Source organism: Cucurbita maxima, unplaced genomic scaffold, assembly GCF_002738345.1.
Source record: "Cucurbita maxima cultivar Rimu unplaced genomic scaffold, Cmax_1.0 Cma_Scf00009, whole genome shotgun sequence".
NCBI lineage: Eukaryota > Viridiplantae > Streptophyta > Magnoliopsida > Cucurbitales > Cucurbitaceae > Cucurbita > Cucurbita maxima.
The window spans coordinates 3,445,456-3,464,958 of record NW_019272025.1 but is presented as its reverse complement, the minus strand read 5'-3'; the positions used below and the strand labels follow the sequence as shown (position 1 = coordinate 3,464,958).

The window sequence follows — 19,503 nt, the reverse complement described above, 5'->3', positions numbered from 1 at the left end:
ATAAAAAAAAAAAAATCAAAATAAGTATAATCACATTTGCTTTGTTCTGAAGTGAGATATTCAAATCTTTGCAACTATATTTAATTAATGTATTAAATATAATAATAGTAATAAATTTGATGACATTATCTTTACTTCTAAAATAATTATCCACATCCTCCACTAAATAAAAAATAAAATAATAAAGATAATAATAATTAGCAAATTAGTCCCTAATGGAAGGTGACAAAAGTATGGTAGGTGGAGTTGGTTAAGGATGACATGGTTGTCCATATTGAACAGTGAGAGCAACGTTTATACCTTTTGTTTTTGAAGACGAAGAAGACCCATTCCGCCCATCTATCCACCATCCTCTGTCCACCTCCACTCCACTATATAAACTCATATCTCATATTGATATTACGAGTTAAAAGTGGCTTACTAGTGGGATTTAAAAGTGGCTATATTTTAAAATAAAAAAGGCAATACGTTCAAACAAAATATAAATATTTAATACCCAATGCACACTGGTAGGTGCAAGTGTAACAAGGGAAGAGAGATTAAAAGGCAAAAACAAAAGAACAATAATCCATTTTCCGAAGTCAGCAATTACCCATAAACGATCATAATAATAATATTTTTGAGACCCAAATTGATTCAAGAGACTCAGGAGAGGAGGCAATTTCAAGGGTCATACTACTCTCGTAGGATTGAAGGTTGTAGCCATTGGAAACTTTCCTGTAACCCTTTTTTGTTCTACCGATGATATTTTGATATTCTGAAAAATTATGCCAAAAATTTAATCTAATAGAACATACATCGACAAAGGGAATTGCACACCAAAGTATAGAATCATGCAATGTGTACCATACCATAGCTCCAACAAAGAAGCGCTTTCTCCTCCAGGGAAAATGCCTGGTCTGCCAATAAGAATCGAAGCGAGGCGAATCTGGAAAATGGAAATCCAGTAGAACTTAAGGTATGGGTCTAAAAGTCACTAGAGTGACAATAACTGCGACTTGTGATCGATGCCATTGAATACGAAAGTTCCAGACATGGGTACAAACTGTCGGGTGATTAGCTGAAGACAAAAGAGAACCTTTTTAATACGTCATTCTAGGAGACCGAAGCTTTCAGAAAATATCAAATTATAAATGAAATAGAAAAAAGAAAAAAGCCCAGAAAGTATTAACTTTACCTTGATTACTTCTTGTGATGCAATTCCTCCAATGAAAGCAGCGACTGCATGGAGCTCTGCAGCACCGAATCGGCACATCTCATTAATGAGGTCCTCTGATAATGTCAAGCCATTGCAACCCAAGTCACTGAGTAGGCCAACGGCAGTAGTTTTCAATCGAGATATGTCCTCGTCAATTCCACTGCAAGAGCATCAATTAGTTAAAAGTCTACATCATTATTAAAGAAACACAATCCCATACAAAACAGCATCAGACACTACCCATCAAATTGCCCGGGAAAACTGTTGTAATTGGCAGCAAAACGATCAACAGCTCGAAGCAGAATATAAAATCCAACAGCCACGCTGGAAGAAGAGAAATAAACGTCAATAGAGTAGAGATTACTTCTTTTTTAATATATATACTTATTCAGTTGAAGAGAAGTTCCAAGATCTTCGGTAAACAAATGCAGAGAAACGAAACCAACTATCATGTAGCAACAAAAATTGGTTTTCTCAATGAAAGCGCACTTACCCAAAAAAATAATAATAATAAATTGATTGCAATAATATTGAATGCATAAATAAATAATAAAATAGTAAGCAAACAACTCTCCCTGGTAAAACTGGTTGCCTGAAAGAAATTTAGCTACTGAAAAGAAATATACCAAAATCGGCACAAAGATGTTGAAAGGGCAAATACTTGTATAAAAAAACAGAGTTGTAACATTATTGTCCAAATTTAAGATTGATAATAAATAGTTTTTACACCAATAAGTAATTAAATCTATTTATTTATTTATTGCTATTAAAAATACCAAAGAAAGGATTTCTAAGAACATCGTATTTTAATACAAATGAAATTATATGATATCGTCCATTCATCATTGCACTGAATAAAGTAAAAATGTAACATCAGAAAACAAAGTAAGAAGCACGTTGACTAATTTAGTGTAACCTGAAATCCTCGTCAGTTAGATACTTCTGTAGCTCAGCGAAGATAGGAGAATTGAACTCATCCTCAAGTGAACGATATCTGCAAACCTACAAAAATTTCCCATAATCCATTAGAAAAAATAAAACTGTATATGCACGAAGTTGTAGGCATGCATCCACACAAATGCCTCAGTTGAAGTAGAATAAAGTTTTTGAGAGCAACATATTCAGCCATTATGCACTACACAATCATACCACACTACATTTGTCTGAGCAAAGGGAGCTTTGTACATGCGAAGGTGAATTGAAAATACATTGGTGGATTCCTGATAGGTAGTTCTTTAATTTATCAAGAAACTGAAAAATTATTAAACAAGATAGAGAACCATTTAGACAGAGAGGAAATCTGTCCTGTGATACATCCAGAACTCCTAGGAAAAACTTAAAAAGCTCTGACCACATACGTCATGATGGCTAAATCTTAATTAGGCTCTTTATAAGGAAGATTCTTAGAATATCATGGAGAATGACAGGATTAAATTGGAAGGCTTCTGTCCTATCAACTTGGGATACCAGCAGATTGTACAAAAAGAATACTTAGTATTATGACACAATGAACATAATAGAGCATACTTTCAGCTTTCTTGCATTCTTACAGAAGCCTTTGATTGTCGTTTTAGAGATGCTATTTGGATCTCTGCCAATTTTTTTCAAAATGTTCCTTGCTCTTTCCTCTATTAGCATGAAGTCAGCCTCGGCCTTAGCTTGATAGATGTTTTGCAAATTAACATAGTGCCTACAAAAGGCAGAATCCAGCCCTTCAGTCAATAAATAAGTTAGTTAAATTTCATGGTATTTTCTAGAAAATTGAGACACTCACTCAGTTGAAGATGTCATATCTGGTATTGATCCCTCCATGGGTGCCTCACCACCCCCTTCATTCGCTATGAACTCCTGCAGAGAAATTAAAGAAACATTTTAAAGGAAAATGGAGTACAACTACATCAAGTTCAGGCTACAACTTTGGAAGTAATGCTTACGATATTGTTAGAATTTCCAAATCAATACTTGCGTTAATGAACAGATAGATGACAAATAGAGGAGAGAGGGCGAGACGAAGGTCAGGGGTCAAAATAATAATGGTTAAACAGCCAAATTTTAAAACATACTTGAGGTCTTTTCAACTTTCAATCCAAAATGATTTCATTCTATACCAAAGAGAAGAATAGCAGTAACAGCAATACAATATATTTTAACACATTGTTCCTTACAATTTTTTTATCAATAAAAAAAATAACTATTAAGGTATTAATTATTATTGACGATATTACTAAAATCAATAAATATTAAGTCTTTAGTTTAGTATAATAATAATAATATATAAATTTACTATAAATTAATAATGTCAATCGCAAAATTACTTCTTTAACAATATATTTTGAAATTTTGGATGATTAAACAGAATCATATGTAATGCATGAATTACTTAAGAATTGATTGATTTAAACCACATGAATCCGTAGATATTTAGCTATTATAAAATAAAACAATGAATCAGAAGCGAAGTTAAATTTACTACGGTAATTTAACAGTATGTTAATTCAAGTGAATCACATTTGCATTTCCTGATCCCTCAAAAGGAATAATGAGAACAAACAAGTAAATCCACAAGCAGATCCTCCAATCTAAGGATTGTTAAGAATAGATCAAGCAATATACATGCAACAAATCAATTAAATATCCAGCCATCATATGAATTAGAAGAATGTGATAGTTAAGCAAGATGGTGGTGACTGGTCATTTCTAAGAACCTCAAGTACTATATAAGTCTGATTGTCATAACTCGAAATAACACCTAAAAAGAAATCGTCAATTGTTGGAGATACAGAGCTAAAGTAGTAGTGAAAAAGTTTCAGTAACCTTCAAAGCAGCCACTAATATCCAAAAATCTGATGAATTAGAATCAACTTCAGCACAGCTATCATCAACTATCTGTTTCAGATCTGGACCTGAGATGAAGAAAATGATAAATAAGGGTGCTCATATTTCTAGACACTAAGTAGATCTGTCACCTTTTAGGAACTAAAAAATTTGATTTGAACAAAAACCTTAAAATACGCCATCAGACACTCCAATTGACAATTCTAATTTCACTAAAATTGTAGGCAGTCTCAATACGTTATACGTTCAACTACTATGTACAACAAGAGGTGATACTCCACAATCCTTTCCATGACATTCAGAAATAGTTGGACCACGTTAAGTGAAAACTAACTTCCAGAAGAGCTAGAGAAATTAAACTGGCATCTCCAACTTCCAAGAAAGATCTTTTTCTTTCTTCTTTTTTTTTTTTTAACTTCCAACTTTCAATTGACACAAGAGTTTAGCTATAAATACAAACCAGATGATGGAGCTCGAGCAAGGGCAGTAATCAATATCCTGAAAAGATGTTTTAATATTTTGAATATTTATTGTAAGAAGCTTAAAAGAGTCTCTCATAATGCACAAGAACTTCCTTTCCTTTTTTAAAAGAACAGATTCCGAGAACATGGTGTTGATATTAGTTGGAATAGATGTGAACCAATGAAAGGAATGAAAAGTTTTTCCCCCAGATTTTGCAAGCAAACAGGAAAAAGGAGAAACGGTGTGTGACACTTTTTTGCACCTGGTAGATCAATCTAGAGACAACCACGTGAGGATCCTTCTAGATATTGTCCTGAAACCAATGGGTTGATTGGGATGCAGGGTTGGTTGGGCTTGTTTGGAGTATAGGTTGTGTCTGGCTGGGTTTAGTTAATCTGTTTTCTTTTTATTCCTTTAGGTCGTCTTTTTTTTTCAATCTCCACTCTTGTCATGTGATAATTTTTTTAGGTTGTTTTTCTTTCAATCTCCAAGCTAGTGAGGTTAAGGGATTGAAGTCGAGGACCTCAGAACCAACCTACTCTGGTATGGGCACAATTGATAATTCCATTGAGAATGTCAAGAATGCCACCGCTCTCAAAACAATCATGGACCATCTCCATTCTCCATAATATAATGCTTGCAAGTACTCCAACATCTTTCAAACAATTCAGGGAAGAGGACCCTTCTAGGCACTGTTTTGAAGAAAATAGATGAAATTTCAACAAACGACCCAGGATGTGAGACAACTCCAAAAGGGAAGACTACAAAACAAGTAACTCAGCAGGTTTGTGTTCCTCGATCAATTAGTCTAAATATTTTTTTTAAAATGCCCGCTTACTGATTCCATGCGGAGCAAAGACTTTGAACGAAGCTTCAATAGCTTCTCTGTAGTTATCTTCATCCATTGCAATCATCTTGGCTTTGAGGAGATCCTGCATTGTCCAAGAGCCCACAATTTTAGTGACTTTCACATGTTACTGATTGCAAAAAGGCAAATAAAAGGCAACCTTGAATTCTTTCTTCTCTTCTCTGCTTGACGGTAAACTGCCACCGTGGCTTTTGGCCCACTCTTCAGCCATCTTGACAAGAATAACAACATATGGAGTGTGTTTGTGTGCAACAGGGTCAGGAATATTGAGATCAATAGTTTCAGAAAACCTGTCAAGAGGTGAGTACATGGTATATCAAAATTTGAAAGAATGAAACGTCTATGTTCTCCAATCAGTGATTGTGCTTAATAGTAAACTTCACAGCTTAGATAGACCAAAGACTAATGCAAACAGACAATATTCACATATGAAATCCATCCTATTAAAAAGATGGAAAGAATGTGACTAAAAACTCTACCTCCTCAGCTCTGGCCATGGGTTATTTAACCGAAGATCATCCAGAAAATGATCGGGCTTTGACTCAATGACAGTATGCTCCTGATATACATGGATAAAATATCTTATTTTAGCGCCCTTGACTATATACAATATTTTATCTTTTGAAACCATGTAGTAAACACTTATTTAAAACATTAAAACTGTTTGTGCAAGTGAACCATATTGAAATATTTGTGACAGACAAGACCCCATTAGACATTAAGTAGCTTATATATGGGACTCAAAGAAGTGACAGTTAAGCTGTTTTACGTCAGCAATTTACCATTTCAACCTGCAAACGCTTTTAATCACGAGCCTCTATTTCTCCAAGTTCAAGCTAAGCATCACAACTAGTTATTTGATATTAAGCCGGAATTCAGGTAAATATACATGATAATTGAAAAGTACAAGTTTAATAAGGGCTAGTAAAGGATCCAGATTAGTCAAATATCATGTGTCAGGCATTTTTTTCCCCAGAAATGGTAATATAAATACTTTGAACCCTTCTATGCATACAACATGATTATTTCTTTGAATTGGGTAATTGATGTAGCATTAGCAATACTTTACCTTTAAACTGATTCTGACAAGCCCAGTGAGGCCATAGGAGCGTGCAACGACCAATATGACATTTGCGTTCCTACAGATTTTATCTAGCTTCACAATCCATTCTTCAACCAACTGAATAAATTCAAAGTGTCCATTAAAAGGGCAATTCAAAGTGTACATTAAAAGGCAATTCAAAGTGTCCAAATACGACTTTCTTTCCAACAAAACCTTAGAAAAAAAATATTCCATACCATGACAAATTACAGAAAACGAGTAACCAAAGAAAAAACTCACTATTTAACAAAACCAAGAACAGAAAATTGGAGTTTGTGCACTTTCCGCTATTGTTGAGGCTTTCTAAGCATGCCAACTACACAAAAAAAAAACTTTAACCTTTTTACCAACCATCAATTTGCTAATAAGAGATTTAACCAAAAAGCATCCACCGTAAAGGCTTGAAGTGGTTATATGTTCCTTAGATTACTAATTTTCAGGGCTAAAAATATCTCCCAACAAGAACCCTTTGAGTAACATTGTTAAATCTATGACTCGAGGAATTTGGTATGAGAGTAAGAAAGGCATCTCTTATGGAAAAACTTACCCTTGGGAAGAAAGCTTTGAGCTAATCAAGGTTCATGCAGTTTTTCAGTGTGCCACTTCCAAAACTTTCAAAAATTATTCACTCCTTGAAACTTTTTAGTTTCTTATAAATAATAATAATTTTACAAATGCAACTAAAAAGAAAACGACACAATCCAAGTGATGCGAAAACAATTACACAAAGGACATGATATAAGAGATGACAGGCAAGAGAAAAACCAAGAATTTCAGCAAAGAGGGGCAACATCAATTGAACTAAGCATGTATATCACAGTACCTGTGTGGCAACTACTAATGTAAACTGTGAAAAGAATGATGGCCTTGTTTCAATTAATGCCTCCGGACACTCTTCTATAAACTTAGCTTTCACAGCATCATTTAGTTCTTGAAGAAATGCACATACACACTTCGCCTTTGACTGTCCAATACTAGATTCATCCACTAGAAAAATAATCACACAAAACAAGATAAGGTTTAGTTGATAAACCATGTTTTTCTTTCCTAACAGAAGTAGTTATAGCTCAAAAGTATTGATTAGTATTGAAGTAGATTATTCAAGTACATACGGACAGCAGATTGGAAAGAAGATTCATTTTATTGTTGACAGAATGATTTTTCAAAAGATTATTATGGAAAGGCAATTCCAGAATTCTAATTGATAGTCCTCCCGAATATTCAATTTAACTTCAAATTTATTGAGCAATTTGAATTATGAGAAAATATCATTCGTAGGTCCATAGGCAATTGCCAATAATCGGGCTCCATTACCAAAAGCAACAGTGACATATAACTTACTTACCCATGAAGTTGTTGCCAAGGTCGCCCTCTTCTATCTTGGTACCGTCGACTAGAGTGATGCTTCCAATCCCTCCAAGTACTAGATTTTTCAATGTCTCGGAACCAGTAGGCCCGCAGTTGAGAAGGCATATACTCGCTTTTTCAAGGGCTGCCTGCCCTTGTTCACCCCAGATCCTACGATATTACGGGATAAAAGCTTTCAGAACTTAAAGGTAATAAAGATGATTAAATTTAGTCGAACAAGTTTGCTAAATGATAAATTTGACCCAAAAAGAAAGAAAGAAACACTCTAGGTAACCCATTTCTCCATAGAGATAATACTGCAAGAACCAAGTTGCCGCAATGATGTGAGTAAAACCTAAGCTCCGATGTAAATTCATTACTTGTCAACTTACCGACAAACTATATATCGTCGAGCAATATATAGTTACAATAAAAGAAAATATATATATATGCAATCACGAAAATTCCAGCAATTCCTATAAAGAAAAAAAATGCCAATGGTTAATTATAGCGGGAACAGCTGCTGGGTAACTACGACACCAAGAAACTAAGAAGTGCGCGAACTTTGTTTGCGCCAAATGCGGATTAGTTCATAAACATATGCGCTTCTTTTCTTTCACTGGACGAAAGAACAGATAAACCTAAAGATAAATTAGCGATAGAAGAAGTACAGACAACTTGAAGGTGGAGTATGCTACTGGTACAGAGTTAGGGCAAAAACGGAGCAAGAAGATAGAGGCAAAGAATCGAAATATGAAGAAAAGTTAAAGATGGAGGAATGAGGAAGGTGTTAGAGAGAAAATGAGGAGGACCTGAGTTGGCGATCGTATTTTACTTTGGGCTCCGCCATTTTCTTTGCTTCGCGCGCTCTGTTCTCCCTCTCTTGTTCTAGTCTTGTTCCTCTGTCTGGAAGTGTCAATGAGCTTTCTAAATTTGCGTGGGAACGACGCAGTGAAGACTGAATAAGTTATTTTTTTATTATTTAATATAAACGAAATAAAACAAGGAGAACAAATACGGAGGACGACGAGGACTCTATACGTCGTCGTTTCCAATAATCTATTGCTAATTCCTTTTCCTATTTCTTTATCACGATTTTGCTTTTTCTTTTTCTTTTTCTTTTTATCCCATAGGAAAATTTGAAGAATAATGTATTTTTTAAAAAAATAAATAAATAATTATTGTGTTAAATACAATTATTGTTTTAAGCTAAATTTAAAAACAAAATTCAAATGAGTATAAAATAAATATTAAGTTTCAAATATAATATATTATAAGTATTTTTAAAAAGCCATATAGAAATGTTGTTTTTCACGTTGTTTTATTATTTAATATCTAAAATATAGTAGATTAAATTACCAATTTAACTTATAAATTTTTTAGGATAATTTTAGGTTTCTCTTTATTCAAATTTAGTTGAGATTTTAAAAAATTCATTTACCAACACAAAATTGAAATTTTTAGGTTCCAACAAAAAAAAAATTAACATTTATATCAAATAAATGAATTAGTTCTTACAAACATATATATTTATATTTATTATATATTGAATTTGACAATAACAAAAAAATATTGAATTTGACACAGACACTATTTATTGATGTTTGTAAAATGAATACAGATATTTCATTGTTGCTTATTTATTGACATTTTAAATTAATACATATTTCATTTTAAAAGAATACAAATTTATTTATTTATTTATTTTGAGAAAGATTGTAAAAGGAAATTAAAACAATAGGAACTAGAAAACACCGGATCTACTTGAATTCAAACAACATAATAGTTGAACTATATATCAATCAAGCTACAAATTATCATCTCAAAAGTTGATGGTTCGATTCTCAACCCTATAATAGTTGAACTAAAAAAAATATCAACAATGTAAACTTACAAAACGCTATTTCATTTACAAAATAATAGACTATGGAAAAGTCGATCATTTGTCAAACATTAGCCTAGAATAGCAAGAACAATATTTGCAAAAATTGAAATGACCATTCAAGTCGAAATTATAAAGATGTTAGAGATAGGACGTTCATCTGCATATAATTCAATTAATCTAAGTCATCACTTACCTTTCCTGTGTTGTGCTTCGATCTCCACACCTAATAAACTCGAGCGTTAGAGATAGAGTTTAACTTTAGTATAGGTAGAGTGTTGCTCAGAGTTATAATATGCAAAGCAGCACAAGTAAAGAATGGCCAAATGACCAAACTCGATCATTTACATATCAAGAGAAATGGCATTGCAGCAACTCAAGTAAACCGACAACAATATCATCAGAAATGTGAGATAAACAAAAATTATGAGCAAAAAGTATAAAGTATTACCAAATTAAAGATGAGCATTTAAAATCCTCTGCATGTAACTCCATCTTTACCTTAATGTCTCAAGTATTACCTTCTAAAATAGCCACACAAACGAAAACGAAATTAAACCTTGTTGTGCTGACTATATAATGAAACAATAACAAGAACTCATCAATCACTTCCTTAATTGAACCCACTTCAGTTTCAATATAATTAACCACCCATGGGAATATGCATATCTATAAATCCGATGCTTAATAGCAGAGTAATACAATCTGACACCGATTTGGATGAAACAAGATCAATTCCAAATAGGTTCCATGTGTCATAATAAAACTTTCCACTGTAATTATTCATACCCAGACCCTTGAAAAGAATTATACCTATAATAAAATTGAAAAGAAACAGACCACACTGCCCAGTCGATGACAATCTACATACAGAACAACAGAAAACCAAAGGGTTAATTCACTGTAATATGAAAATCTATACTCAATGCGCAGCAACATCGCTATTAAACGCATCAACAATATGGTCTCCAGTTAAATCGGTTGTTGGAGTCTGCAAATTAGGGCTCGGGAACCACGTAGTCTTAATTCCCGCCAACTTCTTCCTCTTGAGGCATAAGGGACCGTAAACCCTTCCAGACAAAGAAGGGAAATCATCCACGTCAATCTCCGATTGACCGATAGCGGAAAGTGGAGAAGACTCCAGAGAAGCAGTACGGCGGAGATGGATCTGAGATAGCGAGTTGTATCGGTACGATCTGGCGCTGATTCGCGAGTCCCGCATCTTCGCCAGGGCACCGGGCTTCAAGAACTTATGGAATTGCTCCGTGCGATTTGCACGTTGTTTGTGCGATAATTGAACTCTGCGATTCATGATTCTGAATCGGCGTCGATCAATGGAAGGGGAGTGAGCGAGATCGGAGACCAGTTAGGGTTTAATGGCTGTTGCAGTTCCAGGCCTGAGAGAGAGAGAAAGAGAGAGAGAGAAGCGGGAACGCAGTGGAGGGAAATTGAGTGTGCGAAACGGCGGCCAGTAGTTTTGAATTTGTAGGGCGTGGGTGGGCTGTATTTAGGCACGTGATCTCCAGTAGTTTTGAATTTGTAGGGCGTGGGTGGGCTGTATTTAGGCACGTGATCTCCAGTAGTTTTGAATTTGTAGGGCGTGGGTGGGCTGTATTTAGGCACGTGATCTTATGATTTTTTTTTTTTTTTTTTTTTTTTTCCGTTTTCGTTAGTAAAACAAGGTAAAAGAGCATTTTTTTTTTATATTTTTACTCTACCTAAAATTTGACTTTTGATTTTGTAATTTTAAAATATCAAAGTTTTGTAATAAATATATTACATTTTGGAATAATTATAATAAATTTTGAATTAATAATTTTAAAAATATCAATTTATTTATATGATAAATTTAATTTTATATTCAAATTAATATGCGATGTATATCTACAACTAAACACATACATGAAAATATGAAGTACGACTTTAATTTCGTGAATTATTTGTTTTTAAATTTAGCCTCTTAATTTTTTATAACGTTAATGAAAATTCGTCATTGTACACGGTTAGATATTTATGATATACTTCAAAATTTATATTTAATGGTAATTGCAAGCATGCAAATTTTTTTATTGTCATCCAACAACATTTATTCTCGACCCTAAAATAATTTTTTAAAATATTTATTTAGTGATTAAAGATGGTTAAATATTTTAAAATAAATGATATAGTTTTTGAATTTTTGTCATAAATATTCATTTTTATAAGATTCATTCACTATATTTTGCTATCTAGTATTTGTTTATCCAACGTTCATCCGAGTTTATGTGCCTCGAAATGGTATTAATTTTTTTTCTCACTCTATTTAACAATTAGCAATTATATATATTTATGCAGTAGTGCATTTTAAAATAATTAAAAGTAATAAAGAAATAAATACCGAAGAAATCCGTTGTTTGCGAGACATTTATTATGCTCATATCCCATATTTTAGAAGGGTGGCTGTATATATATTATGCTAAAATTATGTCATTTATTATGGCCATATACTTAATATTTACTCAAGATATCGTACCTTTTAAAAAAGATTACAAACAATTATATATAATAAAAAAAGATTACGATCTTTATTATAATAATAATAATTATTATTATTATTATTATTATTATTATTATTGACCCAGTTCCACGCAATAATTACAATTTTTTTTTGTTTCCTTAAATTATCAGTCACGTTCTCATTAATTGTATGCTAGAAACAATATATTACATTTTATTCTGATATTTGAATTTTGTTTTTCAATTACTTTGAAAATATAATTAAATTTAAATCACCCAACATTATTTTCGCTAAATTATAATTAAAGAATAATTATATAAAGTTAATTATTAGAAATGACCAATATATCCATTCTATTGTACGGACGATGATCCCATTCATGATAGACCAAGGCTAAAAGTGGTATTATAACATTTGAAATAATAATTATATTTTTTTAAACAAACGACAAATATCATAAATATATTTTTTTTTTTTGTTTGGAAGAGAAGAATCTAATTTCATGAGAGCCAAATTAAAACAAAATTCAAAACTCTGATTTTTGAAAGATAAGAATAAAACTAAATTAAAACAAAAACAATTAAAGATCACGAGCGGAGAATAAAGGTTAATTAATTTGGCAAAGGATGTTTTCTCACGAAAGATAAAGGGAGAGGAAAAGGTAATTCGTTTGGCAAAAAAGGAATAGAAAGAAGAAAAACTCAATAATTTGTTGTGAAATATCTTGCAGATTAAGGTAGCTTTCCAGTTGAACAGTTCGTTCCTGTTCACATCCTTAGTGTCTATGATCTATCAAATTTTGGATTTGATTCGCTAATCTGCAAGACTTTATGCACTGTTCTAATTCGTTTCTGTGGATAAAAAATCATTATAATGTGTGTAAAAGAGGAGAGAATATGTACCGATTTCAAACTCAGAATAAGAAGTTCTAATACTTTGATACAAGAAGGGGAAAAACCATACATCGATCTGATAATCCATCTAAAAATGTCACTATGATTACAAAAATTACTTGATATACATCCTATACTGTTCTTCATATACTTTGAACAGAATCGAACACAGCAACTTCAAGAACACGACTCGACTTCGAATCACACACAGATATAATAGTTTTGGTGATCAAATAACACACCACAGTAATATTTCAGATTGCGTTAAGAGAGAGAGAGAGAGAGAGAGAGATAGATTTTAATGGAGACCTTCAGAAATACATTCCAAAGCCGGCCTCCTGCTTCCATTTTCATCCTCAACTTCATCGGTTCTCGCATCTGAAACCGTCGTTCTGCCTTTCACCTTAAATTCAGCAATCAATTCCTCCAACGAACGTGAACTGTTCTCTTTTTCCTTCAATATCTGCTTCAACTCTCTCTGAGACATCACCACTTTAATCCTCAATACTCCGGCTCTGTCTCCATCTCCACCACTTCCGCCGGAGTTTTCGTCTTCTTCTTGTAGCTTAAACCTCACTACCTTCTTACCTGCAGACGCACCGCTTCTCTCCTCTGCCGTCTTCGGCTTCGCCATAGCAGATCCGGCCACCGGTTTCTCCTCCACTTTCTTAGCTTCCACAGGAGGCGAATTAGACAAAGCCAAACAAGACTCGTCTTGCGCCATAACTTTATTGCTTTTGAAACAGCTATTCCCCATAGCAACGGGAACTGAATTCTTCACTGAATCTGCGCCTCTGTTCTGCAAAGTAGAGATACCAGAGAGCAAAAACGGACGCAAATGATTTTATAGATTGAGCGAGAGACAGAGAGATGTAGCGTAAAGGCACATGAGAGAGCGTTTGTTGCGCCGCGTTAACTGAGATAAAAAAAAAAAAAAAAATGATCACAAACGCAACGCCCCCCTTCCTTATATCGTGCACTCCAACGGCCCCCCGAATTTGGACTGTTTGGCTTTTCATTTAATTTAAGTACTTCCTAATCAACTTTTTAAATAACTCCCCATGTGTTAAGAGCATAATCAAATTCAGTTATTTTATATTTATCACAATCCATTAGGACCACCTGTCTACATACATTACTTCATTTATTTTATTTTAATTTTCTTGTCACAATCATGAAACATTCAAATTGATTAATCACTCCTTAAACTTAATTATTGTAATTAATCTCTTAAACATTACAAAAATCACACCTTAATTATAGGTCAAACTTTATTGTAATTCAATTTTTTTAAAAGATTAATACTGCCATTATGCCCTAAATTTAGCCATGAATTTACAACTGTTTTTTATTTAATTTAATTATATAACACATAAAACTTTGATATATATATTTTTTGTTATAGAATATGAGAAATGTAATGGGATACATTACATTGTGAGGCTCATGACTGAAAAATATAAATAATTGTCAGACTCCAAACGACCAGAAATTATGGTGTGAATGTGAACTCTATTCCAGCAGGACACCACCCTGTTCTTTTGTTTGGGCCCTGGCCTACTTAAATTATCATAACTTTTATTTATTATTATTATTTTATTTAAGTATTAATAAATTTGTAAATATTCTAAAATTTAATTTTGTAATAATAAGTTTCTACACATTTTAATTTTTTTTAAAAACTTAGTTGATTACGTATATTTAATTTTGGATTTAGTTGATCCATAAATTTTTTTAAAAATTTAGAATTTGGAGACGGTATACACAAAATATAATTTAAGTTAATTATTAGCTAAATTAATTACATTATCCTCCTATAATGATTGTATATTAATAATTTTTATATAAAATTTAATACTCACGACCATGAGATAAGTTTGAGTAAATATTTTGTATTTAATCAATAATAAAATAAAAACATGACTATAGACTTACAAAACATGTTCTTAAACATAAATCGAGGTAAGTTATGTAATTATAAAATGTTAATATTCTTTTTAAAATAGGATACTATATTTATTTTGTAAATATCATAAAAATTTTATGTTGTTATAAATTAATTAGTTAATTCAATTTGATTAAAAATATATATATTTACATTGAAACATTGATTATGACGAATATTACAAAATTAATAATTCAATTTAATTACAAAAAAACAACTAAATAAGTCTAAACTAATTAAAATATTAATAATGTAATTAATTTTATAATGAAATTAAATATTTAAGATCATCTAAAATATTAATTATAAATATATTTGTTAAGATTTAGCCCATCTAAATAATATATTGATATTACTAATTAATTAAAAATAATTATCTGGAGCAATTCAATTAAATTATTTTTCGCATCATAAATAGACTCAATTAATAAATAAAAAAATCATAGGCTAAACCACATCTAACTATAAAAAAAATTGTATAATACTTAAAATTGGTAAGAAATTCACAAAAAAAAAAAAAAAAAAAAAAACAGGTTTAAATTAAAAAAATAAAATACCATAGTTTAGGATAAAAAAATAGTTAAAATTTTATTTCAAAACTGTTTAAAAAACATCATTTAATTTTTAAGACGGTTTTAAAAACACGTTTGATTTTCAAAAATTAAATTAATAATATTCTTAAACTTTTTAAAAAACCTAAAATACATTTCTCAACATTTTTATAAATTTAAAAATATTTTTATTATTAGTAGGCAGTTTCAAATATATACATAACATTAAAATATTTTTTAAATATAATTTTATTAAGCAAAATAATAATGTTTTTTCTCTTTCAAAAAATGTAAATGTACTATCCAATTTTAAAAATATTCTTTTTGATAAATTACAAATTTAGAATTATAATAATTCAGCTATTGAAATTGAAATTAGATAGACATAATTTAGCGGTGGCAGCCTCCACACGCATATTCCTTACCCCGTCAGCCGCCGGGAACTCCTTTTGCTTAATTTACAAAAGTACCCTTTTTCTCCTAAGTCAAAGTAATGGTATTTTGTAATTAATTCCTAACTCCTTGTCTTAATAATCAAGCTGTCACATGAATGTGAACGCCTCGTTTGTCTAAAGATAGCTTTCTAAAACGGTCGTCGCGTTAATACATAATTAATATATTGCTTTATCTAATTAAGATATTTTTAACAAAAATAAAAATTAGATTATTATTTTTAAATAAATAAATAAAAGCAGCGACTTCAAGACGATTTCGTAGACAGAATGAAATACATAAAAAAAAAAACATGTACATTAAGAGAAGTCTATTCAACGTTGTTTTTTTCACGCCTTTTGAATTAATTAAAACTTTATATTATTTTCAGAAGAAATTTAATTATAAGTTATTTTATTAAAATACCTATTTTCTATTATATAGTATACAATTTTTTTTGGTGGATTGAATTATGATATTTTAAAACTTTATTATATAATTTTCTTATGCGTATTGGAAGAAATTGTGGGAAAGTTTCGGATAAAGTTTTGAGAAATTAAAGCTTGTTTGTTGCTCCGACATATTCTAATTATATATTTTATTTTGTCGTATAGTGTAATTAATAATTAATATCAGTTTAATAAGTGTTGTATTTAGAGTTGTTTATTGACTGCGGTTTGAATCCAGCTTATGTTATACTTGGATATGATTGGTTTGTCATGACCCCATTTAAATAAGTAAAGCTATTATTAAAGTAAATTTAATAAGAAAAAAGTGCTTTTGAACTATCAAAATTAAAGTGTTTCTATTTAATTTTTGAAATTTTAAAAAAATAACATATTTCACTGTCATTTTAATTTTATTCAATATTGCTAATTATATAATGTTTTTGTGTTCAGATTATACCGTTCAAATGGTGGAGAAAAAATTTCTATATATATAAAATATGGAGCAAATATTAAAATTTGAATTTCTAAACATCGTATAGATTATATGTTTATTTATGAAATATTATTAAATTTATTAGAATATTTACATTTTTTAAATAAATTATATTAAAAATGGAAGATGATCTATTATCGTTTTTATAATATATATATATATATATATATATAAGAAAATTGTGATTTTTTTCATGGACAATTCTCCTTCAATCTTCAAATAAATAAATAATTAAATGAAAATTTTTGCATCAACTAAGTAGATATAAATATAAATGATATTTTAAATTAATAACGAGTGGAATCTTCTCACTTTTAATTATTGTAATTGTTTTGTTTAAGAAAAATAATAATAAATGAGCTATCTAAAAATATCTATTTTTTGCCTTATAATATGAATTTATTTTTATTATTGTTTCAAGTTTTGCATAAACAAAATATTATAATCTCAAACATTAATTTTTTTTAATAATTAAACAAAAATATATTAAACTCATAGCAACAAATAGTGGTAAAATACTCCACACAAATTTAAGATTGGATTAAATACTGAAAATTGAAACAATGTAAATGTGATGTACCACATCGGATGATGAGAAGAACAAAACATCATTTGTAAGAGTGTGAAAACTTTTTCCTATAAAACGCGTTTTAAACTCTTGAGGGGAAGCCCGAAAGGGAAAGCTCAGAGCTAGACATCGGACACTGGACCCTAAACATTCTAATCACTTGTTACAATTGAATCTAATTTATTATCATTATTATTTTTATCTTTTGTTTTCTTAAATCCACTTTTTTCCCACAAAAGGAAGCGACGATAGTTTGTTTCACTCGCCGGTCGCCGCTTCTTGATAACCAACGACCATAGCGCGCAGTCGTACTCGCGTTCATTTCCCGCCAAAATTAAGGAATTTTGGGTCCATTTAATCTCCATTGATTTTAATATCTCGAATTTTATTTCATATCACGCATTGTATAAAGCTGTTCTCTCCTTCTCCATTCGTTCGATCGCTCTTCATTTCTTTCTCCGTGCGTCTGCCTAATTCTAGAAAACCACCATGAGAGCTCTGAGAAACGCCGTCGTCACTCACAAGAAGCGCAACGCAGAGTAATCGCCTCATTCACTCTGATTGTGATCTTCATGTTTTTGCTTCTCATCTTGAATAAGTTTTACATTCTATGTTTCCATTTTCGACGTAAGTTTTTAATTTCTGTTCAATCTTCACCTGTACGATTAGTGTCCCTGTTTCTCTTCAACAGCGATTCTATGCTCTTCATCTCTGCATTTTTATGTTCTTTTGCTTTCTAGGTACTGTACGTCCAATTATCTGACTAATTTGTTTTTCAATTCTTTTGTGATGTTTCGCCTATTCGTTCATTCCTTATTAAGTTGAATTTCACAGTCTACGTTGTCTTCTTATCAGTTTTATTAGTTTTGCTTCCATACACAATGGCTTCTTCATTTCTCTGAATACCTGAACTATTCTATTGGCATCATTCCATTTTTATGTGTTTTAGCTCCTCTATTTTCCCTCGTTTTGGCTGTTACACTAGATTGAGTGTACTCCTAAAAGTCTATCCAATTTGCCATCTCCTTTTTTTTTTTTTTTTTTGATACATACATGATTTTATGATCGATCCGCTTTCCGAAGGATGCTGAAGCAGAAAAAATTTGAGATGAAATCCACGAAAAGCAACAAAGGAATGAAGAAAGATCAAAATGCTCCAAAACGTCCGGCTACAGTCTTCTTCATTTTCATGTAAGTACAGTTTATAATTTAACTCTAGTGCTCTAAAGAGTCTGCTTCATTTTGAAAACCTTCCTTTACATTCTAGCTTACATTATATTGGTCCGTTCTGATTTCATTATTGTCTTGGCAAATGATAGGGAGGAATTCAGGAAGACGTTCAAGGACAAATTTCCTGATTGAAAAGCTGGTCCAGCAGTGAGATCTTATACTGTTACTTTTAATCAGCACTGCTTTCTTTTTATGCCTCCATTTATGTTTAGATATGACTGAGTGGAGGATCAGAAGACTTCTCGAGTTGGCTAGATTTGTTATTTGTGGTTAACTGTGTTTTGTTATTTTGCAGGTTCGCAAAGCTGGCGGTGAGGAATGGAAGTCACTTTCTGATGCTTTAAGATTATGAATCTCCTATTTTCATGCTATTTCCATTGAAAACTAATTCGAGGCTAAATAATTATTAGCAGCCTCAATAAATGATTAAGCTATAAGATTTGAGGTTAGTTGTTCTAATTTATATGAAGATCGTTTCATGTTTTGCTCTCTGTATTCACTTCGCTACTAGATCAGAGTTATTGACTATACGAGTCTGCTGGCACTTGTGTTTCTTCCTCAGGAAAAAGCTCCTTGCGCTGAAAAAGCTTTGAGAAGGAAGGCAGAGTATGAGATATCTCTTGAAGCATACAAGAAGAATCTCTAACGCGTTTCCACTCCATCTCTTCTTTCACTCCTTCTGCTTCCCTTTGTTTGTAAACGGTTGGATGATGAAAGTCCCACGTTGACTAATTTAGGGAATAATCCTGAA

The 19,503-nt window shown here is 31.5% G+C and overlaps 2 protein-coding genes and 2 long non-coding RNA genes across 4 annotated transcripts; 2 read left to right on the top strand and 2 right to left on the bottom strand.

The window, feature by feature from the left end:
• Nucleotides 1-558: 558 nt before the first annotated feature.
• On the bottom strand, nt 559-8,760 carry LOC111484081 (NEDD8-activating enzyme E1 regulatory subunit AXR1). The gene is made up of 14 exons (XM_023130522.1): nt 8,625-8,760; nt 7,811-7,983; nt 7,289-7,452; nt 6,433-6,543; nt 5,843-5,922; nt 5,503-5,653; nt 5,334-5,427; nt 4,013-4,101; nt 2,973-3,046; nt 2,726-2,888; nt 2,115-2,200; nt 1,439-1,522; nt 1,178-1,358; nt 559-1,060 (listed from the first exon to the last, which is right to left on the bottom strand). The coding sequence occupies exons 1-14, from the start codon at nt 8,660-8,662 to the stop codon at nt 977-979; spliced, it is 1,572 nt and encodes a 523-aa protein (XP_022986290.1). The 5' UTR covers nt 8,663-8,760; the 3' UTR covers nt 559-976.
• Nucleotides 8,761-10,616: 1,856 nt separating this feature from the next.
• Nucleotides 10,617-11,006, bottom strand: LOC111484017. Its single transcript, XM_023130434.1, has one exon. The coding sequence runs from the start codon at nt 11,004-11,006 to the stop codon at nt 10,617-10,619; it is 390 nt and encodes a 129-aa protein (XP_022986202.1).
• Nucleotides 11,007-17,958: 6,952 nt separating this feature from the next.
• Nucleotides 17,959-18,641, top strand: LOC111484167. Its single transcript, XR_002718455.1, has 2 exons — nt 17,959-18,061; nt 18,606-18,641. It is a non-coding gene; the product is annotated as an uncharacterized LOC111484167 (long non-coding RNA).
• A 200-nt stretch (nt 18,642-18,841) lies between these two features.
• LOC111484170 lies at nt 18,842-19,183 on the top strand. The gene is made up of 2 exons (XR_002718458.1): nt 18,842-18,899; nt 19,048-19,183. It is a non-coding gene; the product is annotated as an uncharacterized LOC111484170 (long non-coding RNA).
• The last annotated feature ends 320 nt before the right edge of the window (nt 19,184-19,503 follow it).

What these genes read in the sequence shown, in the direction of transcription:
- LOC111484081 (XM_023130522.1), bottom strand. Translation starts at nt 8,662, where the DNA reads ATGGCGGAGCCCAAAGTAAAATACGATCGCCAACTCAG. An exon ending in CTTTGCTCCGCATGGAATCA is followed by an intron (nt 4,102 to 5,333) that starts GTAAGCGGGCAT and finishes TCTTCATCTCAG; the next exon opens with GTCCAGATCTGAAACAGATA. An exon ending in AGAATGCAAGAAAGCTGAAA is followed by an intron (nt 2,201 to 2,725) that starts GTATGCTCTATT and finishes AAATTTTTGTAG; the next exon opens with GTTTGCAGATATCGTTCACT.
- LOC111484017 (XM_023130434.1), bottom strand. Translation starts at nt 11,006, where the DNA reads ATGAATCGCAGAGTTCAATTATCGCACAAACAACGTGCAAATCGCACG.